Here is a 26,835-nt window from a genome sequence, read left to right as displayed (position 1 = left end):
CAAGCCAAACAGAACAAGAGCTTTGCTTTAGCCAGAAGTATTAAGCAGCTCGTTCAGGAATAAATAAAGACTAATTACAGTGACTTTGAATAGCAGGGGAACATAAGACTGACGACTTACCTCCCATGTGATGACCAGTTCAGATCTGCTTCCACCTCCTCCACCCACATCACCTGGTGCTGCATCAGGAACTACACAACAAAGACTTTGTTCACACCTCCATATAAAGAACACCCCAGGCTTTATGAAATTGTACACAAAGAAACAGTAGTATAGTCATAACCCTTCTGTCTTTTTGCATGATCATAGTTCGAATTTTTGATATATATTCTCTATATCAGGGGTCACCAATCTTGGTCCTCAAGGCCCACTGTCCTGCTGGTTTTCCAACTACCTGCTCTTCCAGTTTCTGATTGGCTGAACACACCTGATTCAGGTGATCAGCAGCATGTAGGGCAGGGATATCTGGAAAACAAGTAGGACAGCTGGCCTCGAGGACCAGGATTGGTGACCCCTGCTCTATATGATCAGGTTAAATGATTTAGTAGAAAAAGTGAGTGTCATTTTCCGTACCTGCGTCCTCTGTTCTGGTCTTAACGGACACAGGGCTGGGTTCTCCAACACCAACACTGTTTTTGGCCAAAACACGAAACTCATACTCTACCCAGGCATTAAGATCCACCACTGTGGCTGTCAGTGTGTTCCCATCAATTATTTCAGGAACTAGAAAAAAACAAAACGGTATATAAATAAACAGAGTTGGTGATAATTAGCTTTAGGTTGAAGTAACCACTATTCTTTTGCACATTTATTAATATAAATACATCAGCTTTGATTTTACTTTTTACTTGTTTTTGTTCCATATGGATTGTGGTTAAATACGTTATATTGTTTAAGGCATTATTTACTTTAAAGATAAGTACTGCAGTATGCATTTTGTGTGTCTTACCATTTTATCAAGAGATCAAATTAATCTAAAATTTGTGCATTATAAGCCTTCCTAAAAAAACAGACTTGACTGAAGCAGCTGAAACAACTTTTGGTTTTGACCGAATGGCATGTAGAGATCACTAAAGTGGTTTAAATGGGACCATGGAAAAGCAGCATCAATGACCTCTAGTTCTCCTGAGTAAGACTCTGTGTCCCTCCCATCTCCAGAGCCTTCATTCTGTAGCTGACCCTACACTGACCTCCTTGCTGAAGTGGAAAGAGAAATCAGAGAATCTCACAATGGGTATCCATGAATTATATGAATAACATCACATGTGCTATAAGATAAAATTTCATTTTCAAGCACTACTTACCTGTGTTGACCCTCTGCCACCCTACAGTAAAGGGAGTTCTGGTCTGGATCAGGTAATTGGTGATGGGGCTGCCGTTACCTCTGCCGGGGCTCCAGGCCAGCTGGGCTGTACTGTCCGTCACCTCCTCCACTGTCACGGAGTCTGGTGGGCTGGGGGAGCCTGATTCAGTCATAGGAACACACATAGGTTACAAAGTGCAGATGTAAGTGTATGCACATACTGGAAAAAAAACATGGATGGCACCTATATCTGTCTTAAAAAACATCTACATCAAACATCTACTTAGTTGAAATCCATTAACATTAGCAAAACAATTTGTACTCCGTTCTTCTCCTGATAACTGATCAATGAAACAGTTGACATAGAGTGGAAAAAGGGAAATCAAATTAAAATTTAAAACATGAAAAACGGCCTCAAAGCCTAGAACAACCAGCATTTTATCATGTTTTTAAATTATATTAATATTCCACTGACTATGCAATCTAATGTTTTACTTTAGCCTCATCTACTGTTTCCTGTTCTAATAAATGTGTCGGCTCATCAGAAATAATAGACCACCAGAGAGCTGGGACACCAACCACAGAATAATAACACCCCTGCTCACACTGCTCATCAGCTCTAAAGTGGTTACTAACCTGAAGCAAAATATACAGATTGTTAATGTTTTAAATGATTTTCTAATAAACAAGGAAATTGTTACAATGGTTCATGCTACATGTATAAATGCATGTATGTACACGTAGGTAGTAGACTATATTTCAACATGCATGCTGAATTAACTGCTGAACTACGGCTTTCTTTTTGTTCCCAGAAGCTTTGAACCTGCTCCTTACATGCATTTTGGCTTAAAGCCCTGGCTTCAGAGATATTGATCTTTGTAAAACTCATTAGCAGCTCTTGATAAAAAAAACTTTAATATACCGGCCTCATTAATACATATTAATGGAGCACACAATCAAGGATCAATTTCTTAACCTCTTAATTATATTTCATTGGCTGAGGCAAGAGGGTGCAGTCAGGGGCTTCAGGGTGTTCAAATAATCTGTTATTAATGTGGACAGACTGTCTGGGCTTTTAATGTAAACTTGGCACCAGGCAAATTAATATCTGGTGCAATTATGAGTACTGTAATATGATTGTGAATTAAATATTGTATGCAATTTGAAAATTGTGCTGTTATAGATGCCAGAAGTGATTCTTAATAATAGCATGTTATAAAAATGATGAAGTAATAATGATAAAACTCATAGTTGTACAGTGCTGTACTGACTGACGTGAGGTGTAATTCCTTTAGTACTGTCTTCCAGGATGGTGATGATAATGCAGCTGTCAAACAAGCATGAGTGTTCACCAAGTAGTTTGAATGCTAATGACTATGATGATATCCACATAACATGACCTTCTCCATCACCACCACCGCACAGTGAAGTGTTTGTGAGACATCACAGAGTGACATCTAGAACATTTTCCACTGCCATTGTAAAGAAAAACAAGAACTCAAATGATCACTCAAGAGTCTTTGTGTCAGGAGTGATTATCATTGACCTTCAGTGCAACGAAACAGAATTGGAAATAGCACCCTGTCTAATACTGAGCGGCTATCACTGGCTAATATTACATGATTGCAATAATGTGTCTATGGCCAATAACACCAATAGTGCCTATTACAGTGAGTATCATCATAAAAGACAATATACTGTATGATCACACTTGCTCCAACTAAAAAAACAATCACACTAACATAATCATCATCACAGTTAAAGGAGTCCTGCATTATTCACATTGTCCTCCTATTAAAATTGCTTTTGAGCACACATGCACTGAAGTGAGGCTGGATTCTGAATTGTATTATCACCTTCCTCTTGCAGTACATAGCCATGCAGATCATTTTTGTTTAAGGTTTTGAGCGTCTGAGAATTTTGTCTATAGCTTTTAAAAATGACAAAAATTCAACAGCAACATATTTTCAAGAGTCAGTGCCTCTACTGCTTTTAGAGGGTCTGGTGAAAACAACATGCTCTGTCAGACAGATAGTGACAGGGGACTTCTTCTGAAAAGATGGTGTTACAGGCAGTGATTGATAGTAACTAAGTTCCCAATTTACGGTGAAAAAGCTAGCTACACATCAACCAGCAAGAAGAGAAAAATGCACCATTGTTAACAATCTACTAATGCCATAATAACGTAACATTCAGAGGGTCAGGACTTTAAGTACATTTTGCTGATGAAACCTCTTTCACTTTAGTAGGATGTTATAGGCTGGAGGAGGTTCTTGGATGTAGTGAAGGAGGACATGAGGATAGTTGGTGTGGGTGAGGAGGATACAGAGGATAGGGTTAAATGGAGGCAGATGATTGGCTGTGGTGACCCCTGAAGGGAGCAGCCCAAAGGAGAAGAAGAAGAGGAAGATAATTTTTACATTGCTCCTATAACTTAAACACAGGACATGAGTACTTCTTACTGGACACAACATGGGCAAACAAAACCAAAACTTTACATGGTTAGATGCCACTGGAGATATGTGCTTAGTATATCTTAAGGGGTTGCTGGGTTGGAAAGCAAAATTATAATCAGTTGGTGAGAGGTCTGCATTTGCATAAGCAAGGCAATTCTTTGCCCTCTATGACTGGTTTTCCAACCAGCTTCTTGTTTTGCCTCTCAACATTTGAAGCCAATTGACCAAAGCAATGGCACTCCATGACAGCTGCCATGAGTAGGAAGTGTAAATAATGCACAATGTGAGTCACAGATGAGTCAAGTCAATACTAGGGCAATCCATTTCCATGGCCTTGATATTGCTTATACTTAAAAAACAGCCTTATTTCCACTTAGTCCTCAGCCATCTGGAAAGGAGTGCTTATTAACAACAGGTCAAACTGAATCACTTGTGGGTCTCCTCACAAGATAAAGATATGGATCCAACCTTTTCAAATCTTGACACCAATCATCCCTCACCTCATCTGACATTTAATATATTTGTGTAGTGTCAATTTGCAGGGCTATTTGGTGTATTGACAAAATTCAGAAACATCCGTCCTCTTCTTAATGTGCATGTAATACAAATCTGCCACTCCCAGAAACATAACAAAAGTTGTTCCATTGTGTTTTGCCTGTTGTAGCTCTCAACAACTCTCTCTGGAGCTATATATACTGCATGAGTGATCACAGACACACATCTATACACTCCATTGTCAAGAACATTTCAACAAAAATGAAAATTGAACATTAAGAAGAGAGGAAAAAAAGTCTCATTCTAAAAAATTCATAACTGATATTTAGTTTTGTCTTCCCACCAAAATCCTGCAATGCAATATAAACAAACAGCAAGCTTCCCCTATTGGATATAATCAAGCATCTACTACTAGGAACAACCAAGACATAAAAATTGTGGATTCTGATGTTATCCGCAATGATTTTCATGAGGTTATGGGTATTTTGGTCGCACTGAAATCACCAACTGAAACACAACTCATTTGAGTTTAAAAGGCTGAATATTATATATCCCAAAAGTCAGCATTCTGTATATTTTCAGGAAAGCCTGTCCATAAAGCCTGTCTCCAAAAACGTCTCCTTAACAGCATTGTTTGGTAACCTTCACAGACTAGAGACATCCTTTTCACTGTGCTTTGTTTTGTGACAACATCCATCACTCAATTGACAAGTTAGGATTTTTAATTTCTCCTTTTCTAAGATCAGTACTTCAAAACAACCCTGATTATAAGCCCTGTTTTAATTAGTGACTGCAGAGCAGAAAAGAGGTTTTCTTACCTTTCACAATCAATACAGCCACGGCGGACAGGCTCTCCACGTCCGTGTCCACCACACAGATATATTTCCCGGCATGGTAAAGCTGAATGTTCCTGATCATCAGATCTCCTGCTGTTCTCTACAAGGAAAGAAAGAAAGGTTTATGTAGCATGAAAGATAACAGACCTTGTGACAGCTTATTAAAGAATGTACTGAAGCATATGTAAGGTGCAGTAAACAGCTGTGCCAAAAAACGTTTCCAGATCCTGCAGTTATTTAGCTAGGGCTTGCAGAGGAAAAATCAGGCCTGTTTTTACACCTTACACCACAGGTATTTTACGCACATCTCTTGCTGCTTCTTGGAGTCAAAACCATACCGGAAAACAGTGAAAAAATTCTGAATGCATTTGAACCTCTTTCAGTCACATGCAGCTGTTCAAGAAGAGGTCAGATATAAGGTATCAAGGCTATATAAGTCACAAAAACTGTATGCAATTCTGAACAGAACCTATACGTTGGACAACAATTTGATTAGTTCACTTTCATTTTGCAGAGGTCATCACCATGACCTTCAAGATATGTCACAAGGACCTACACAAATAAGCTATTACTACTGATTTCGACAGGCAGTTTTTGCTTGATTGGAGTGGAAAAGAGAGGCCCTCTAGATTCTCATCTGAATGGACAGCCGTAAGCAGCAAATGGTAAATTAGTGGTGAAATTGTTCTCTTGGCATTGGCAGGGAAATGTGGCAGTAGAGCCAGTGTAGTTTAATTATGGAAATTAAATTCCTTGAAGCACCAAAGTTAAGTTGATAATCTCTTTGGACTGGGGGACATTCTAGCATTTCTGGGGAAGGAGTCTCTGCTGAGATAAGAACATTGTCAGTCAAACACACACAGGAAGAATGGTTAATCTCGAAGGGTGTGGGGGTGTTGTGAAAGTGTTTTGTCATTTGGGACTCTGCCATGCTTTCATTCCTTTAAAAGACACCTTTAATGATGTGTATCCCCTTTCTGTTATGAGAAGCTGTGCAGCAGGCTATGTCAAAGTAGGATTTGAAAAGAATTCAAGAGCAGCCAAAGTATTAAAGAACAGATTACTTCAGATGGCTGAGCTCGAGTAGGAGAAATGTACTCAAAAAGATGACAACCTGTCACAATGACTGAGCAACTAACACATTACCTACATCATGATTTTTTTGTACTTTGACATGGCAAGGGCCATGGCTCCATTCACAAAAGCACAACTGGAAGCTAAGCGGGACAGAATGATCTCATAGCACTTCCTTCTAAAGATTCCCACATTATTATGCCTCAGGGGAGACTTTTAGAATTGCAAAAAGAACAGTATCATACCAAATTCAGCAAAAGTAGCCACAACAAATCTTTCCAAGAAATACCATGATGTCAAACCACAAGCTGTCCCTATTAACTAATGGCAGTGATGAAGTGAGACCAGATGGAAAGAGGTGCCAACCGCCCATTCACACATGCTGAAGAAGTATGACCACGGGTCACTCACCCCACCCACTAGCTCAAAGTGACCATCTCCCTTGGCGATGAGATGTCCGTTGAAGGCCCAGGAAAAAGAAACATCAAGAACAGGGTCACTGGCGACCTGACAGGGCAACACGATGCTTTCGCCCACGATGATCTCCATGTCCACTGGTCCCTGGATGATCCTTGTTGGATCTACCCCATTAAAAGCAAATTGTGAGAGGAAGACATTGTTGAATAAGAATCATTTCATTGCAAGCTGACTGAGCAGTCCATTGTTGAGCTTCTACAACAGGCTCATTCTAGTGACACGACACTTGTTGGAACATAAGAACATGTTCTTTATTACACTAAGTCAAAGGCAGTGCGGTGTTATCTATATGAAAAAAGGTGTCATGAAAGTCTTAGTGGAATAATGTGATAAAATGCAGCCTGCCACCCCTAAAATGGCCAAATACTCTGGGCTGACACAGCTAGAATAATCTTCTGAAATCCTTAGAGCAATTACAATACGCTGTAGATCAGATAAAACTTCGTGTAATGGGGCTGCTCTGTGCATCAGGAACACAAACGAAGGAGGCTGCTTCAGAGTCTACTATAGTAATCATCTGACAAAGTCTCCTGTGCTTCAAAATGCAAGATAACGAATCAGCTGGAATCAAATAAAGAAGGCACAACACAAAGGAACAAGATTTATACTCTCGCATTTTACTTTATTTAGACTGTCAAGGAATAAAAAGATTTTCATGTAAAATGTGCCCCCTCACTTTTTAAGCTGGTAATAATCAATGTTTGGGTCATGGCTCTGTGTCACTGACTGCATTATGGTCTTGAGAAATACTACAGTAATAAAAAAAGAAAGAAAGAATGGGACTGGTTTCAGCAGCAGACAAGAGCATTCAGCATATTAATAAAACTAATAAGAATCCAGGAGAACACTTAACTATCACTCCACTGAAAACACGCTTGACAATGACAGCCTGTGTAACACCTCCTCACTAATGCTTTCATTGCTTTTACTCACGGCTCTTTCATTTATTGCAGTAAAATGCTTGTTTCAACTGCTTTGAAGTACACAATTTCTGAGTATTTCTCAAAGACTTTCCAAGTGCAATATTGCAGCTGCTGCAAAATGCAGCCGGACAAAACAACTCAATAAAATCAAACTGAAAGAGTGAAGTTCTTTTAAGTTTTCAACTGTGCTTTTACACATCTTCAAATAAATTAATAAGCATATATGATATAAAAATATCTACAAATATTAAGGGCTGCTATTTAATTATGAAGTAAGACTCCAGTAAGGATATTTGCCAAACTTTACACAGACCTCAGAGGAAAAGTTTGTTTATATTTCCTACCCACCAGTTATTGACTCACGCCCTTGTGGTACAGTAGCTCTCTCCTCTGTTAATCCATATTCAGCAATAAATTCTGCATACTAAGAGGAGTGCACAAACATTCAGATATTTAACAGCAGCGCTTACCGGTGACAAGGAGCCTTCCAGTTGTACTCGACATGCCAAATCTATTTCTAGCAAAGCATGTATAGCTCCCTGCATCAGATTTGCTCACGTTGGCAAGCCTCAGTGTTCCATCTGGAGAAAGCGTGATCCTATAGGAGCGTACAAACAGAGGCAGCAGTTTGCAAGCCAACTTTCAAGAACAAAGAGTAATTTTATAATTGATACGGTGGAATATTATAATATATAAATTTTGATTCTGGATTTGTCTACATGTCAGTCCTACATGATCATAGACACTGAGTAGTTACATTTGTGTATGTGCAGTGAAAAATGAACAATGAGCTTTAAAAAGAGCACAGTAACACCTACCACCTAAGAAGAAACAATACTATCACAGATAGATTATATGTTTATATTATCAACAGGATTTTGCAATACTATCATAAAGTAGCAAGTACTTGTACTTTTAGTTCAGTCATCACCTGTCATTGGTGTGGATAGGCAGGTTTCCTTTCTTCCACAAAATGCTGGCAATAGGGTAGGCCTGGGGTTTACACTCCAAAGTCACTGTAGTTCCTGCCTTGGCTTTGAGCAAAGCTCTAAGGACATTCCCTGTGAAGTCTGGAGGAGAGGCTGATGGGAAACAGTAAACTCACTTCAGTAAGAGAATCCCACAGGGTATGCTTCAGTCTGATCTATGAGAATTATCAAATCATAAAGTAATGGAGACTGGCATTTTAAGCATTTATAATGGGAATCAAATACATAAAAAAACTGAATCATTACAGATGCGCTTCATTTCATTTTGTATGTATAAAACCAATTTACAAAGAAAACCATCTAAGGAAAATTTATTATAGCTTTTAATAGGTTTGACTGTAAAAGATCATCTTCAACTAATATTTTTTTATCTATCACCACATCTTCACTACAACATCAAAGTAAATCAGGCGATCATAATGGGAAAAACAATTTTTCCAATGTGTTTGACCCCACAAAACCATCCTCACTGACCCCATTACCTGTTAATCCAGACAACCTTTAAGAATGACTGTAAGATGACCTTTAAGATTCTTTGGCAACAATGATTGGATGATTTAAGGGAGAGATAAATGCCATCCTACCTAAAACCATTAGTTCAGCAGCAAAATATATGACGCCGTGTTTATTCTCAGCCACACACTGGTACATGCCAGCGTCAGATAGTGTCAGCGCCGACACTGACAGGACTCCATCCTCCACATGTATTCTGTCCTATGAAGAAAAGGATGAAAGGAAGCAATTATTGCTCTGGACTTAAAGGTAGTTTTTGCTTTTACTCAGCATGCTCTGGCATATCATAATAAGCAATTGATTTGGTTGGAGCCATTGTCAATAGGCATAGATCAAATCAGGATTATTCTTCTGAGAACGAATTGGTCAGAGCACAAAACTAATTTTTGCTTTTCAAATGTGGCTGTGCTTGTTATCACATTCAAGTAAACTAATCTTTACAATTTGCTGGTTGGGCCTTTTTCCAGCTGTTTTCAAGAATAATATCCTGTAGTAAAAACTGTGTTTACAAGGCTTGTGTCTGAATCCTGTTTCCACATACATGTATTATCAAACATCACTGATAAATGTTGCATGAATAAGTAGATTTTTGCAGGTTTTTGCATTAGAATCCTTGCTTGATTCGGCAAATCCATCAACATCTCTATAAACCTTAACCATTATTTGTTTTTTCTGCAAATCTCGGTTATTATTGTAGTTAAATTACATTTACACATGAGTGTTCTTATTATAAGACATATATACTTAATAGTAAAACTGCTACACATTCTAAACCAATAGTGAAAATATTCTTAAAAACAAAAAATGACATTTAATAATGTATTTTTAATTTAAAAAAAAACAAAAAAAAACAGGTTCTCTTGCAAAGGATATATGCCTTGCCCTGAGGATTATTAAATACTAAGAGAATAAAGATCAGCAAAAAGTTCAAGTCTTCCAAGTTTAAAGCTATGAATCTCAAAATACACAAGACTACATTCATTTCTCTTGTGGTCTGAAGTAAGGTGTGCAGCTATATACAGTATATTTCACAGTAGATTAAGCCCATTGTCCTTAAATCTGGAGGAGATTAAACATGCACCACGAATAATGAAAAACAACCACTGAAATGGAGCAATCTCCTGAGGACTACCCTGATCCATTCTCTAAGGCTGTGTAATCTGCCAAGCTAGGGCAAAGTAAGAGACAGTTACATCCATGTCTCATCACTGGCACACCTCAGCAAGATGTTTACACTCTCCTCTCATCTCACTCTAAATTGCACTTGGAACAGCAATGTGTTTGATGCCAGGCGCTCTTAAATGAAAGGACGAGCTGAAGCTGAAGATTAAGTCTTTAAAATGAAACATTGGTAGGTGGCAGAAGACAGGCAGTAATTTACCTCCGAGAGAAGCTGCTGGCCGTTTTTCAGCCACGTGTAGGAGGGTTTGGGCTTGCCATTGGCCCGACACTCCCAGTATAGTCTCTCCTCTATAGCCAGGGCTGTGTCCTTCATGGTCTGGATCCACTGAGGCTTGGCTGAGGACATAGAAATATCGCCCAGAGAAATATTAGACAAGAGCCAGGATGCCAGATTCTGAGGGGCAGAATATTGTTATTAAATCTACTGCATCCAAAACAGTTAAAAGGAAAACATGTAGATTGATTGCTCACATACATCAGAGAAAACCATTAAGTGTTTGGAGAATGGGTTTGCCTTTAAAAACGATGGTGGAGGGAAGAGTAAATGTAGGGTATCACTCAGTTTCATCACTTAAATGTGTCAGTTGCCTGTGGCAACTCAAGATTAGCACAAAACACTGCACCACGAAGCAGGAAGCAGATGATGAGCACTCTGCATCACCTCAACCTGTCACCTGTATTCTGTGTATAATATGCATCACCTGTGTCTCTGTCCAATCCAGCACACATCTCTCTGCATCTTACCCCTTACATATTTCCAGCTTTTCAGGAATTTTCATGGGTAAGGAGTTCAGCATATAATAAGCACAGTTCACTTCACAGGCACTGTACATTCTGTCAATTCCAATTTCACAAATGTCATTTTCCCTTTCTTACAAATTCATGGGAAAACACAGGAGCTGAAGCAAGCCAAAAACCCAAAATGTACCAACTGCAGTAAAATTAAAACCACCAGAGCTTATTATATGGGAAGCATCATTGACTTTTTCCTGCTTAATTTGTGGTAAAAATGTCAAATTGCCTGTACAATACTAACAGCAGTAGTATTAAATGCAGAAGAAAGCGGATGTCACTTTGCTAATTTTACAGTGACTGTTTTGTGCTGTCTTAGCAAACCAAACACAAAGCCTCAGTACCATAAAAGGCCAGTCGACCAGTGGCTGTGTTCTTCCCCATCTTGTTCTCAGCCACACATTCGTATCCTCCTGTGTCGTCCTGCTGGAAACTGGGAATCTCCAGCACGGCGTTTGAGTACTTCATTTTGACTTTGCTGGGGAAGGGAACGCCGTTAGCCCTCTTCCATGTGATCTCTGGGACAGGGCTGGAAAAGACGGAGCAGGTAAACCTCAGTCGAGATTTTTATTCAGGTTCCTTTGAGCTTTTATGATTGTTACACAGGTTGCAAGTGTCTGTAATAATCCGGCAATAAGGTGTGTGATGGATCTCAAAACCTATTTACTGTATTGTTTGCAGCTGAACGGCTTTGAGGTAACCCAATCCAACAACAAAAAGAGCCATCTCACATGGCTTTTAAACCAATCATGGTGTGATGCCACATGCTTAGAAATATAATTACCACAGTAACTTAGCTATATAGAAAACCGAAGGTTCCTCATCTGGAATGAAAGACAGCAGAAGATTGAAAACATGCTTCAAGAAATTCGACTTACTTCCCAAGGGCGAAACACTCCAGTGTAACTGTTGATCCTTTTGCAGCGGGTACATTGTCTGGGAAATTAACTTCTATTTTCGGCTCGTATTCACCCATCACTCCTATGAAGTGTAAGCACAAGAACTCGCTCAGTTTTCCATTATTCATGACTTACAAGCAATATGGCTTGCATTATGGACCAAACAACAGCACTGTAAAAACTAACAGAGGAGAAATAAAAGACACATGAGCAAACATTCTCTCATGGGTAAACTCAAAGTAGTACATCACTTAAGTATGCAGCCACCAGAGTGCAGTACAAATACCAGCAAGGAATTATTTAAATCTCTTCTTGGTGGAATAGACAGAGCATATGCAAAATCTTCTGCTTCAGCTAGTTTGGCTATTTATCCATTATTTCAAAGCGTGAGTGGGCATTCCCCAACCCCTGGTGTTTTATTGTTCATATCAGTGTTCAGGGAAATCAGTCAAGAACAGGATAAGAAGATGATAGAGTAAATATATGCATCTACATGTACAGTATTCTGAGTGGAAACTAACTGGTTAAGCCAGCAGAACACTCAATGTAATGGTCCAGTGATATATGGCTTATGTTTAATTCATTTCAAAAGCAATCTTTATGCACTCTTTCTATGAAACCATAACAGAGAATAGAACAACAGACCACTGAGAACCAGCCTGAGAATTTGTATAAAAGCACAAGGAAAGCTTTTAAATGCAATGTAAATTATAAGGAAGCTAAGTCAGCAAAGAAGAGATTTCAGTGCTTTGTTTGCTGGCCTACATTGAGGAGCAACTATTTACTTACAGGCATTAGCACTCTGTTATTCAAATGTAGTGCAGCTCGACAGGACAAAGAACACTCATGCTAGTATGATCATTAAAGCTACCTTAAAACGAAAGGTCCTTGATGCATGGCTGAGAGGCAAACTTGTCAAATCATGGACAAGAGTTGTGTCTTACCATCTGTCCTGAGGATCAGAGACGTAGGTGAGCTGTGAACTTTGCCCTTTGTGATGCTGTTCATCACGACACACGTGTAGTTACCCACATCAGAGGGCTCCACCTTGGCAATGTAAAGGTTTCCTGTTTGCTGGGAGACGAAACGCCGATTGTCTTGCTGAACAAAGTATGGATACTCATTAAAGACCCATGCATAAGTTAGGTCTAGGGGAAAAACAAGAACATATATGAGTCAATAATGGATTCAATATTAAATGTTACTGAGCAAATTAAATGTCATTATAGAAAGGCTGATCAACCTAAAATTTTCAAAACACCTCAACAGACCCTTAAATAGATTCAGTGCTGGAGGTTGAAATGCAGAGGTTACCTCCTGAGTGAGTGGGCGTTCCACAGAGTAAAACCACTCCTTGTCCCTCTCGGACCGACACCGCACTTCTGGTGTGGACTTTGAAATGATCTAAGTCTGAGGGAAAATAAATGAAAAGAGAGATTACTGCAGGATCTCACACATCACGGCAGAACAGAGCTGAGTAAAAGCTTTCAGCAAGACACTGACACAAGCCTATAAGGAAATTGTTGTGAGAATTGCAGTTTGACGATGCCTCGGAGAAAGACAGAGTGAGAAAGCAGGAGACTGCAGAGAGCTTATTTTGAGGGATATTGCAAAATAGTGAAGAAACTGTAACCCTAGACCTAATGGAGATATTAAATATAAATTTAAGGACATGTGGTCTGTGTTGATACGAACAGGTTACGACTCCTCTAATGCGCATCTGAAGACTGAGAAACCTGGTGTGATGGGTAAAACTGTGACGTCCCGGGCTAAAACTTCCGATGAGGGAGTTTTATGCTGAAAGGTCAACAGGATTCTGCAATGCCAGAGCTGCAGCACTCTGACTCATTAGTTAATGAATTTCACCTGGGAGTCTTTTCACTGCTTAAATAGCAGACCCCGGGCAGCAACCAGCTGCCAGGTTGTCTGCTGCCATCCCATTGTGAGTTTCGTTTCTCGACCCTGCGCTAACACTTACGCGACTTGACGCCAAGTGGAAGGTGGTCGGGACCTCCTGTGGGCCCATGCTATAGAGAAAGAGAGACCTGGGGAAAACCGCTGACGGTTGAACACCCAGCCAAGGCGAGAACGGCACCCGACCCTCTACTAGAAGGAACAGGTGCGTTACTCGTTAAACTCCTTTCACTAACTTCTTTTCCTTTCTTTGTTTGTTTCGGACTCCAAGCATTGGTGAGGACGGTTCGGAGACCTGGGGTAGAGGTCCGTGCCTGTGATTGCTGCAAGCATTAGTCCCAGGAAGGACCACAGCGCCATCTCCTGGATTCATCGTTTTAAGCGCCCGTGCCGGCCATAACCGCTGGATTATTTCACCACTGACTTTTGGACATAAATAAACTATTTTGTTGTTGTACCTCTGACTTCGTTCCTGAGTGTTCTGTGTGGGGAACCAAGATCCTACACCACACCTCACATAGTTATGACAGAACAACCTGGCCAAAGTTTGGATCAAGGGTCCTCTACTCAGAATCCCTGGAGATCTGGAGTGGAGTCCGCCTTAATGGCCCATGAGGATAAACTGCTAAGGATCTCCCAGTCGATGGATCTAATGACGGAACAGATGTCCAGGTTACTGCAACGCCTGCCCGCTCCGGACCCCGCAGCGGTTCCCCTTCCGGTTTCGCCGCCTACGATGCGCTCTGGTGAGAAGGCGGAGCTGAAGTTAGCACCTCCAGTACGATATTACGGCGAGGTCGGGGTAAGCCGTACTTTTTTGACTCAATGTGAACTAAATTTTTCCATGCAACCATCCAGCTTCCCTACAGAACATGCCAAAGTGGCCTATGTCCTATCATTTTTGGGCGGTGAAGCCGCTAAATGGGGAACGGCCGCATGGAGGCGTAGAGCCACCTTTTGTGAGACTTTTGAGAGGTTTAGCAAGCAACTTTCTCTGATTTTTGACCCTGTTCGACCGGAGGTCGAGGCTACCACTCGTTTGGCACGACTGAAGCAGGGTAATGGATCGTTGAGGAAGTATATCGTTCAATTCCAGATTTTGGCAGAGGAGAGCCCATGGGGCTCGGCCGCACTATATGACCATTTTTACCTTGGGCTGAGTGAACGTTTAAAGGATGACCTAGCTCATCAACCACGCCCAACCGACTTAACCTCCTTAATGGACACTGTTACTCGGCTAGACCAACGTCATCAGGAGAGGTCAGCGGAGCACCGGATGACTCTACGACCGCTCGGCAGGTGGAGGTCGCCCGACTCTAAGCGTGACGCGGATGAGGAGGTAGATGAGCTGGAACCTATGCAGTGGGACCGCGGAAGAGTCAGTGAAATTACACACAGACGACGAGGGAGACCTCTGCGAAAGGTTGGGTCCAATCAGGGAGCATTGGAGACCGCCCCAGCAAAAGAGCAGGCTCAGCGGGAGATGAGGGAATCTCGCTGAGCCAGAATCTGAATCGGGACCTAGAACCGAGCCGCCGATACCTCACTACTGTCACCATTGGAGCACCTCCACGACAACTAAGGTGGGAGACACTCATTGACTCTGGGGCTGACACTAATTTTATCTCCCGGTCATTACTCAACCGATTGGGGGTAGAGACTATTCCCTTACCTCGTCCCTTGGAGGTGAGGTCTCTCAATAATCTTACCTTGCACTACATCAGAGACATTTCTAAACCAGTATTCATGGCCATAGATAACCATCAAGAGACATTACCCTTCCACGTAATCAACACACCTGCACCAACGTTAGTACTAGGGATTACCTGGCTTCAACAACACAACCCTCTTATTGATTGGGGAACAGGGAAGATATCAGGCTGGGGTCCGTCTTGCCATGTAAACTGTTTACAGCATGCTGTGACTTCCGTTTGCTCCCCTCCGCAGATGGACTATCGACCAGATCTCTCAGCGGTTCCTGCAGTGTATCATGATCTACAGGAGGTTTTTAACAAGGACAAAGCCACCTCCTTGCCACCACATAGACCCTATGATTGCGCCATCGACCTCCTCCCGGGAACTTTTCCGCCTCGGGGTCGATTGTACCCCCTGTCCCAACCGGAGAAGGAGGTAATGCAGGATTACATTCAAAAGTCTCTTGACTCTGGCATAATAAGACCATCTAAGTCCCCTGCGGGGGCGGGGTTTTTTTTTGTTGATAAAAAGGATGGAGGGTTACGGCCATGCATAGATTATCGAGGGCTAAACGAGATTACAGTGAAGAATAGATATCCTCTTCCCTTATTGGCTTCCGCGTTCGAGCTGTTACAGGACGCCAAGATCTTCTCTAAGTTAGATCTACGGAATGCCTACCACCTGGTGCGAATAAGGAAGGGGGATGAGTGGAAGACTGCCTTTAACACCCCTTCCGGTCATTACGAATATCTCGTGATGCCGTTTGGACTCACCAACGCCCCGGCTGTCTTCCAGAATTTGGTCAATGATGTACTCGGAGACATGTTAGGCCGATTCGTCTTTGTTTATTTAGACGACATCCTTGTGTACTCCAATTCTGAGACCGAACACATCCACCACGTACGGGTGGTGCTACAGCGGTTGCTGCAGAACCGCCTGTACGTAAAATTGGAGAAATGTGAGTTCCACACCAAATTGACCTCCTTCCTAGGGTTCGTGATCCAGCCGGGTGAGATATCGATGGACCCGGATAAGGTGCGAGCAGTCAGGGACTGGCCTGTTCCCAATTCTAGGAGGCAATTACAACGTTTTTTGGGGTTTGCTAATTTCTATAGACGCTTCATTAAGGATTACAGTGGAATAGCTACACCCCTGCATCGCCTTACCTCGTCCAAGGTGCGGTTCGTTTGGTCGCCTGAGGCTCGAAGGACCTTTGCACTCCTCAAAGACCTGTTTACTACGGCTCCTATTCTAAAGTTTCCTAACATAGACTTACCGTTCATAGTTGAAGTAGATGCGTCAGACGCGGGAGTGGGAGCCGTGATCTCACAGAGGGACCCTGTGGATTCCCAGATTCATCCCTGCGCTTTTTTTTCGAGGAAGTTAAGTTCTTCTGAACGGAACTACGACGTGGGGAACAAGGAGTTGTTGGCGGTGAAACTGGCATTAGAGGAGTGGCGCCACTGGTTGGAGGGAGCTCGGCACCCATTCACTGTGTTAACTGACCACAAGAACCTCGAGTACCTGAGGACAGCTAAGAGGTTGAATGCACGCCAGGCTCGCTGGGCGATATTCTTTGAAAGATTCCAGTTTAAACTGTCTTTTCGTCCAGGTACCCAGAACGGCAAGGCGGACGCTCTGTCTCGACTGTATGCATCGGTGGACGAGGAGGAAGGTCCGAAATTCATCCTGCCGACTGCGACTCGCTTGGGGACAGCGCGAATCGCTCTGGAGCAGGATGTTATACGGGCCACGGGTTCCGCCGGTCCGGCCGCCTGCCCAGCTGGCCGCCTTTTTGTCCCAACCCAGCTTCGGAGAAGGGCCCTGGGATTATGTCACGACTCACATCTGCACGTCCACCCGGGGGTGTCCCGAACACTGGCAGTTTTAAAGCAGCGGTTTTGGTGGCCAACGATGCGCAAGGACGCCACGGAGTATGTTCATGCCTGCTCCGTTTGTGCCCAAGCGAAGGCATCCCACCAGGCCCCGGCCGGCCTGTTTCACCCCTTACCAGTTCCTCGGCGCCCTTGGTCTCACATAGCACTGGATTTCGTCACGGGACTTCCCAAGTCACAAGGTATGACCACGATTCTGACCGTTTGCGACCGTTTCTCTAAGATGGTCCATTTTGTGCCTCTCCCCCAGCTTCCGTCTGCACCGGCGATGGCTCGAGTTCTGGCGGACCACGTGTTCCGGTTACATGGCTTGCCCCAGGACATTGTCTCGGATAGGGGTCCTCAGTTTGTCGCCAGATTCTGGAAGGAGTTTTGCAAGCTGCTGAACATCTCGGTGAGCCTTTCCTCCGGTTTTCATCCACAGTCGAACGGCCAGACGGAGAGGTTGAACCAGGAATTAGAGAACGGTCTCAGAATTCTGTGTGCTCACCACCCGGAGACGTGGGTGAGTAATTTGACTTGGGTTGAGTATGCCCACAACGGCCTTCCTACCGCGGCCACGGGACTCTCGCCGTTCCAGGTGGTGTCCGGTTTTCAGCCACCCGTTTTTGAAAACCAGGATCTGGAGACCTCTGTGCCATCCGCTGCTGCGGCGGTGCGCCGCTGTCATCTTGCTTGGCGGCAGGCGAGACAGCAATTACTACATTCTGTGTCCTCCTATTCCGCACAGGCAAACAGACGACGGAGACCGGCTCCGGTATACAGGGTGGGACAACGGGTCTGGCTGTCTACACGGGACATCCCACTGAAGTCCGCTTCGCCCAAGCTCAAACCCCGTTTTATTGGTCCGTTCCCCATCATTCGGATTATCAATCCTGCAGCGGTAAGACTCCAGTTACCTGCACACATGAGGATCCACCCAACCTTTCACGTCTCCCGCGTGAAACCAGTGAACTCCTGCCCATTGTCCCCTCCGCCCGCTGGGCCCCCACCAGTCCGTATGCTTGATGGTGAGCGAGTCTTTACTATACGGAAACTGCTGAAGTCTCGTAAGAGGGGAAGGGGTGTTCAGTACCTGGTTGACTGGGAGGGATATGGGCCCGAGGAGCGGTCTTGGGTCGCTCGACGTGACATCTTTGATAAAGACTTGGTTCGTGATTTTCACAGGACTCACCCGGACCAACCGGGTGGGTCGCCGGGAGTCGACCCTTTGAGGGGGGGGTACTGTGACGTCCCGGGCTAAAACTTCCGATGAGGGAGTTTTATGCTGAAAGGTCAACAGGATTCTGCAATGCCAGAGCTGCAGCACTCTGACTCATTAGTTAATGAATTTCACCTGGGAGCTGCCAGGTTGTCTGCTGCCATCCCATTGTGAGTTTCGTTTCTCGACCCTGCGCTAACACTTACGCGACTTGACGCCAAGTGGAAGGTGGTCGGGATCTCCTGTGGGCCCACGCTATAGAGAAAGAGAGACCTGGGGAAAACCGCTGACGGTTGAACACCCAGCCAAGGCGAGAACGGCACCCGACCCTCTACTAGAAGGAACAGGTGCGTTACTCGTTAAACTCCTTTCACCAACTTCTTTTCCTTTCTTTGTTTGTTTCGGACTCCAAGCATTGGTGAGGACGGTTCGGAGACCTGGGGTAGAGGTCCGTGCCTGTGATTGCTGCAAGCATTAGTCCCAGGAAGGACCACAGCGCCATCTCCTGGATTCATCGTTTTAAGCGCCCGTGCCGGCCATAACCGCTGGATTATTTCACCACTGACTTTTGGACATAAATAAACTATTTTGTTGTTGTACCTCTGACTTCGTTCCTGAGTGTTCTGTGTGGGGAACCAAGATCCTACACCACACCTCACATAGTTATGACAAAAACTGCAATCCAAACCTGAGCATTACCAAGTAAAAAGATAACCATTGCCCATTATTGTACAATTACATCACATTCAAATCAAATAAGGCAAACCACCACGGTATCTCATGATATTACATAAAAATACTGATAAAAATAAGTGTATTACATATGATTACATGTGACTTCCAGTGTGTTACTTGTGATAGGGTCCAAAAAAATCCACATGCATCTGTCTCTGGGTTACTCTGAATAATTCACAATTTTTCATTGGGGACCATGTTCTTTTGAAGGTAAAAATTGCATATTTTCTTAAACATCAATGTGTGTAGATTATCCAGTGTGGCCAAGACATTTTTCGTACAAAGACACACTGCTGTTAAAAATATCATTACATGGTTGAGCACCACCAATCTCAGCAGTGCCTATCTTAAAAGCATGACAAACAAAATAAAAAATATCCTTATGTAAGATACCATCACAAAGTGTGGGCGTGAAAAGATGTATTGTGATCTGCATGAAAAGAACCTTCAATAAACATAGTACATACTGTAACAACTAAATATTAAGTACTGAGTTCTTGAGACATGTTTGTTGGTTTCACTACTGAAGATATGTGATGTGACATTATTATTATTGTTTGTGCCCATGCAGATGAGATATGAAGCAATGTTGAACATATTATGTTCCAATCAAAGTAAAAATCCAATTTAGGCTTCAGTTCTTCAAGCCCTTCAAGCTGACTTTGGCTGACTACTTTATTCCAGAGTGCATCCAATGAAATATCAATGATTTTGATTGAGCTAAGTAACACAAAGTGAAGCAAGCATTCCTAGTGTGAGACTATAATATTAAGAAAAATCACCAAACTCACACTGCTCCTGTGTTACTTTAACATTTAATGCAGCTTTACACTAACAGTGCAGCACTCGGACAAATACTGCATGTGGCCATTTCATAGAAAAAAGTGAAACTCTAACTGTAACTTACAGGCAAACTGTAGACTTGCTCTCCTGCTCAGAATAGCTCCTACAGTGTTGTAAGCCATACACTGGTATATCCCTACATCCTGGTAGCGGTCCAGATTGCTTATAATGAGGTTGCCCCCAGACAGACGCCGCCGGCGATCCAGGCCCAGATTTATGAGAGTCCCATTCAATGACCATCTGTGGGGGCAAAGACACCATCAGTCCCTGGCAAAACGCACTGTCCATTTCTTTCTACCAACCCAGGTGGTCTGACAGGAGGTGAGTGAAGAACACAACTCACTGCGGTGACTCAGTTGAAGTTAGAATAATATACTCTTTATTTGTGCTTGTGTCGGGGAATTCACAGGCCTGCAGGTTGATGTGTTGAACAGCTTGAACTTTACAGTTATGATTTGTGCCATTAATTCCTTTCTGCCATGCTTCATCTTTCCTAACAAACAAAGCTACAGAGAGTTTCACACAGAGATCTTGTAACGTACCCTGATAAATGTGTTGCATTGTGTCACTCTAATCCAATAATGTTGTAATACATAAGGTGGCAATGTCCATAAGTTAGTTGTTTAACAACTGATAGTGATATTGGTGAAGACTTTATATCACCCTTAAAATGCATTATATATATATTGTATTTTTGTTTTTATTCAGGTTTTCGTTATTTTGCTATATCACTATTTGATGCTGCAGCTCTCCTATTTTTGCCCACAGGGATCATTAAAGTTTAATCTTAGAGAGAGTATCATACACAAAGCTGTCCTCTGCTATTTAAGTGAAGCAGAAGATAAAGGTTTTAGAAGCCGACCTAGATATTATCATTTGTCTAACCATAATCACTTCTTCTCTGTCACATTATCTTTACATAATGTGATATTATTCCACCTTTGTCTTGTCATTAGGACAAAACATTAGCACTTGGCAAGTGCCTCACAAGGGTGTTATTAGTGAGAAAAAAAAAAATCTTTCTCTGCCACCAAAACTGGTACCAGTATGTATTGGACTACTTGGCACTTTGTCACTTTTTCTGTATAGTTTTTTGTTTGTCTTAGATGAAAACCAACTTCAGTGACATGGCAATAAATACCAGCTAGTAATACCAGTTTAGGATGTGAAGGCCATCTTTCCAAACATCTCCAAGTCTATCCTTGAAAATAATTTCTTAGAGAATATTTTCAACCTGTCACTTCAGACTTAGCGTATAAATCTGTATCACTGTATGTGTTTCCCTTAATGCTGCTACTTCTTAAGAATATTAAGTTTGCCAGATTGTCTGTATGATGCTGGTGATACATGTCTGTGTGTGTTTAAGTGCTTGCATTTAGCTCTTTATCCCTGCATCACCATTTCTCCTCTTTTCGCCCTATTCTGAAGTGTCCTTGCTGCTCAGCGGTGTCCTGAACATTGGGCAGGTGATAGCAATTCCTAAACTAAATTACTCTGTGAGCACACATTATCTGACCATCTGAGTTCAAAGAAACCTGAGTATTCCGGATGATCCTGCAAGTCCTGAGCCACTGGCTTCAAACCTCAGGTCAAGTAACAGTTAGAAAAGTCACCTTGTGTTTAGATAAAAACAACTCATGTGGCATCACTTCTATGACCTGCTATAAGAAGATGCTTTTCTCTATAAGAGGCAGCTTTCTCTCATAAGTTATTATGCTGCTACCGTTCGCATACGATGAAAGACTATCTTTATGAGTGACAGGACAGGCAAAGGAAAGGAAAAGGGAGAAAAGAGAAGAAGGGGGAGGGATCAGTGTGAGCCCATTTACACTTCAAGAGAGGAGCCAGAGAGGTGCTGAGGGCATGCAGAGCCTAGCACAGTCAACTTGACAAGACACCACATTAAACATGTTCATCTCACCTTTAATCACTACATGGAAATACCTAGTTTTATGTGGGGAATGTGAAAAGCCTGAAATAATGAGCGTACATACTCCACACTACCTTAGCTGGGCTCATTTGTGCTGCAGTAATTCCACTGCTGAACACTAAAGACACTGGTAATCAATGCCTGTTAGTGCCAACTGGTGTCTAGCAACCTGTACTGGTCTCGTGGCGTTTTATAAGAGGACGCGATCATTAAGATGCTACAGGTTTGTCACTAAGATACTATCTGGTGAGACAAAAGGCAACTTGGCAGAGTGTTAGTCAATATAAATTAGTAAAGCCATAATGATACCACTGCTTAGAGTGTCTGCATGCATTTCAGTGTTTTTCAGTGCATGTGTCAAGGGGAGAAAACATTTCCCTATTCCTCGAATTTACAAATCCTGATTTACAGTATTCTAATATTAGGAATATAGTCATATCTGGTGAAGGTAACTTGCTAAACTACAGAGTAGTTACTGAATTATAAACCAGTTATTTGTAAATTAACTTGTTTAAATAATCAAGCATACATTTTCTTCAAAAACCTGAAATAATGAGCCACATTGTTATCTACATGCTTAAACATATGTTCATTTGAACACGGTCTTAAGGTCTTGCCTGTACTGAGGAGGCGGCGTTCCCTTAGCATCACAGGTCAGAGTAGCTTCTTCTTCTATGGAGTCAACAGGAATGAACAAGTCACTGGGCTCCATCCTCCATCTTGGACCATGGTATGATCCACTGTCCAGACAATCTGATAGATAAACAGTAACAGCCTGAGTGTAAAGGCAGAAAAAATTACCATTTTTACTGTCATTACTTCCAGGCCTGCTTAATTCCCGGTTCTTCTAAAGGAAGAAGGATATTTGGGTCTAACAGGTGCGGGCTTTTCAAAACGGGAAGTCTGACATTACTAAACATGGGAAACGGTTCAGTACACGACTCAACACTCGAGGTAAAATAAATTTGAGACTTTTCTGAGTTAGTTAACTTAAAAAAAATTACAACACCTAAGTATGTACCACTGTTCCAGGACACCATAATTATATTTTCATAAAATAGAATAAAAAAGCCTAGATTTTAAAAAAAAAAAAAAAAAAAAAAAAAAAAAATCTATCACTGGTAAACCATAGTATATTAAGTAAAGGTAATTTTGAATGTGCTGTGAATTAACTAAATTTGGGCTTACATTTTCTAAGTGCTTGGGAAAGGAATATGAAAGAGAAGCAAATGTCTCCCCATCAGGTTACAGTCAGAGAGGGGTGAAGAAGATTGAATGTATTGTGTCTGTGTTGTGAATGGAAGTCAATACTAAGCAGTGTTCCTTTAAACCTTGGCCATCCTATCATTTCTGACACTGACATGATTTTCAGCTCTTCAGCTATCATCTCGCAACTGTAAATGTCCAAACTTGAAAGAATCATTACTCATATAAAAAGGTGATTTACCTGCCAGGCAGTCGATGACTGATAACAGTAGAAGCTGTATCCATGGCAACGTCATCTTTGGCAGCCAAGGGCAAATGAGACTTTCATCCAATAAGCTTTAAAATGGCACAGGAGAGAGAGGGGAGCTTGACCTGTTGGAGCGAGAATTTTGTTGTAAAATACCAAACTCAGTGAACCACAACATATTTATTCCGCTCTTATTATTACCGGTATGCCTTTTCATCACCTGCCACCAGAATACAGAGGAAGTGTACACTTTAGTAGTGGAAAGATAAGAAACAAGAAAACAAGATAAGAAACTTTATTAATCCCCAAGTGGAAATTCATATAATAATTATTTATCAATTCAATTCATATAACTATGTTAAAAAAACAAATGTGGCGTTAGATAAAAGATGTCGTTTCTTGTGTCCATTCCCACATTTCTGATCAATGAAAATCCAGACGGTTCAGTTTGTGCCACGCGGTGTGAACGACTTGCACCAGAGATGTCGGAGGGTGATACCAGAGGCATATGGGAGGAAGCCCATGCCAATCTATTAGGGGAACGACCAACGCCTAAGCTCATCCTTCACTTGGATGGATTCACTCTCTGGCTGCCTGAGGAAACTTGGACCTGGGAATTGGGTGCCATCCAATCAATTAGATTCACCCACAGCAGCATGTGTCTCCCCACATGCTGGGGTGAATCAAGACAGCCTGATGAGGAAGCCATTCCACCCAGGTCCATAATCAAGGGCAAGTGTCTGTCTGCTCGAAGCATGTGTTACAAATTGCGATGCACCCGCTTCTTGCAGGAGGAGACTGAGCGAGTAATGATGCAATTATGAAATGTCAAACATCCACAAATGGCAAACCAGCAATAACACAGCAGTTACACATGCAGATTACATACATATATATATATATATATATGCTGATCTGTGTACATTAGTGTGCACCTGCATGAACACATGCACATAAAAAAGCGGATCTACACACCCAGAAACACACACACAAAGACATTTCTTCAAGAGGTGTTCAAGATATATTAAGGGCAGAGACAGATAATAACACCAATCTGCTAAATGTCACACAACCCACACACACCTACACACCAGACTCACTGTGTACAACACATATAGCACCTTGCCTCCACACATTCACTCACTTTCCATTTAGAAGACATAAGCCATGATGTGTGGCTCATTTGTGGCCTAATCCCTGGCGAGACTGGTTCAGAGCACTACTTATGGAGGGTCTAATTGTTTGTCAGTTGCCTGGATGTCAAATCAAACACATGGGGTCTCAGCCAGGATTCTCTTCTCTACCTTTCATGTTTGCTCAGGCATTTTTCTACCCTCAAAGTCTGCAAAATTGGATTGGTACGCTTCCGCTCAAGAAGAGTCCCGCATGCCATACCTCACAGATAGGCTGGCACCTCAGAATTGAGGATTGGTATGTGGAAGGTCCGTGGGTATTATACTATTGTTGACAGTGCATATTATGGCTTGGTTTTAATGGGGGTTTGTCAGGAATGGCACCATGTACAGCTGACGCCATGTCTTTCTTTCTTTCTTTTTTTCAGAGCTAATAAATTATTTACAATTGCACATTCACACCTGCACACACAGAGACCACACACAATCTCAGCTAGCACTTATAACGAAGCTATGACGGTGACAGAAGGTGGTGAGACGGTGAATCACTCTCAATCAAAAAGAGTCCACAAAAAAAAAAAAAGTATAATCACGACAGCCACAGCCTCCATCACACTCTGCCTGCATCCAAGTAAGATGCTGGTTGAACAAATAGCCCAGCTGAAAGGACTGGGAGTGTACTTTTAAAGCCTGGGCTGAATTCATCCCAGATATTCCATAACACCATGTAATTAGGGTATAAATAATGTGTGTGAGTGTGTTGTGCACCTTTTTCACTTGCTAAATCTCAGTAGGCATAAGACCAGTTGTTACCAGAACACTTCTGAAGGTTTGCTAAGGGTATATTTTCACCTTTTCATGGCTTTGGAAGAAAGTCATTGATTTCTTTTGGGTCAGAAGGTGCATACAAACAGCGTGTATGCAAGTCCACCCTAACCTGTCCCTAAAACGTGTTGCCCACATAACTATACATTTCTGAGAGAGGTAAAGTGTATGTCTGTAGCACCATCAGACAGAAACCACAGGAACATTTAGAAGCTAAAATACCACATGTGACAAACGTCAGTACATCTCTGATTCAGTTTAACTAAGAAGAGCATTACAGGGTCTCAGAGCAATTCTTTATTTTAAAAAATACATCAAGAAGTGCTTGTTTCTCTAAAACCAGTCTACGCTGTGGAGGAATTGGCCGCAGCTTGCAGGGCACGTCAGGCTGCTCCAGCCTTAAATAAACATTTTTTAATCAAATAAATGACACTGGAAGATAGATGGGCCATGTCGAGATAGCGTGGCAAGACAGGCCGAGATGCGAGCCCGTTAAGAGTGAATAAATATTTTATCATACAAATATCACAGTGTAAATAATTCAGCTTTCTGTATTTGTGAACGTTCCCAATTGCAAAGCGCGTTGATGGGCTATATATTATGTGTCTTACCTCTTATCTTGAAATATCTTGAGACCAGCAGGAACTAAATCCAACCATCACGGGAAAAGCGACAGATTGGTCCGCCATGGAAACCTTGTTAGGAAATTTCGGTCAAAATCGCAAGGTCGTTTTTACAGGTGAAGTAGTTGAGCCGGTGGTCAGTCAGAGATAACGGGTATCGCAGGGCGCATAAACACACGCGTTTCATATCGCTGCTCTGCCTCTTCTCCACTCCCCACCAAAACACACACACACACACACCAGCACACACAACACCCACGTTGTTTGCCGTGCGAATCACATTTGAAACATCCCCAGTTAAGAGGTTCGGCTCTCGCCCGTGTTTGCGCTCTTGGATCCAACGCATGCAGGTCTGAATTGGGTCTGGAAAGGAATCTTGCACAGATTATTTATTATGCGCATCAAGTCAGCATCCCCTGCGAAGAAGAAGAAGAAGAAGGAGAAGGAGAAGAAGAAGAAGAAGAAGAAGAAGAAGAAGAAGTGGGCTGTACGGAGCAGCCACAACAGCAGCGCTGCGATGGGAAGGTGCAGGAGGGGGGAAGACGCACCTGGAGGAGAACTGCGCCCCCCTGCGTTAAAACCACAGCTGTGCAAAAAGCAAACCAAACAAACAAAAATCAAACAAAGCAAACAAACAAACAAATACCGT

General features: G+C 42.3%; 1 protein-coding gene across 1 annotated transcript in view; it reads right to left on the bottom strand.

Annotated features, from left to right (window-relative positions):
* The window catches only part of cntn3a.2 (contactin 3a, tandem duplicate 2), a 34,874-nt gene extending 8,293 nt beyond the window's left edge, over positions 1-26,581 (bottom strand). The window contains exons 1-17 of the mRNA XM_026332706.2: positions 26,175-26,581; positions 23,600-23,730; positions 22,770-22,905; positions 20,287-20,462; positions 13,254-13,349; positions 12,884-13,087; positions 11,919-12,021; positions 11,385-11,569; positions 10,448-10,584; positions 9,138-9,267; positions 8,496-8,646; positions 8,035-8,162; positions 6,576-6,745; positions 5,073-5,190; positions 1,305-1,463; positions 574-723; positions 121-191 (exon numbers count right to left, since the gene is read on the bottom strand). Coding sequence (XP_026188491.1) covers positions 121-191; positions 574-723; positions 1,305-1,463; positions 5,073-5,190; positions 6,576-6,745; positions 8,035-8,162; positions 8,496-8,646; positions 9,138-9,267; positions 10,448-10,584; positions 11,385-11,569; positions 11,919-12,021; positions 12,884-13,087; positions 13,254-13,349; positions 20,287-20,462; positions 22,770-22,905; positions 23,600-23,654 — 2,169 coding nt within the window. The 5' untranslated portion in view covers positions 23,655-23,730; positions 26,175-26,581. The remainder of the gene's footprint in view (positions 1-120; positions 192-573; positions 724-1,304; positions 1,464-5,072; positions 5,191-6,575; positions 6,746-8,034; positions 8,163-8,495; positions 8,647-9,137; positions 9,268-10,447; positions 10,585-11,384; positions 11,570-11,918; positions 12,022-12,883; positions 13,088-13,253; positions 13,350-20,286; positions 20,463-22,769; positions 22,906-23,599; positions 23,731-26,174) is intronic.
* Between the last annotated feature and the right edge of the window lie 254 nt (positions 26,582-26,835).

The sequence above is a fragment of the Mastacembelus armatus genome, chromosome 7 (assembly GCF_900324485.2).
Source record: "Mastacembelus armatus chromosome 7, fMasArm1.2, whole genome shotgun sequence".
NCBI lineage: Eukaryota > Metazoa > Chordata > Actinopteri > Synbranchiformes > Mastacembelidae > Mastacembelus > Mastacembelus armatus.
This window is presented reverse-complemented; position numbering and strand designations above follow the sequence as displayed.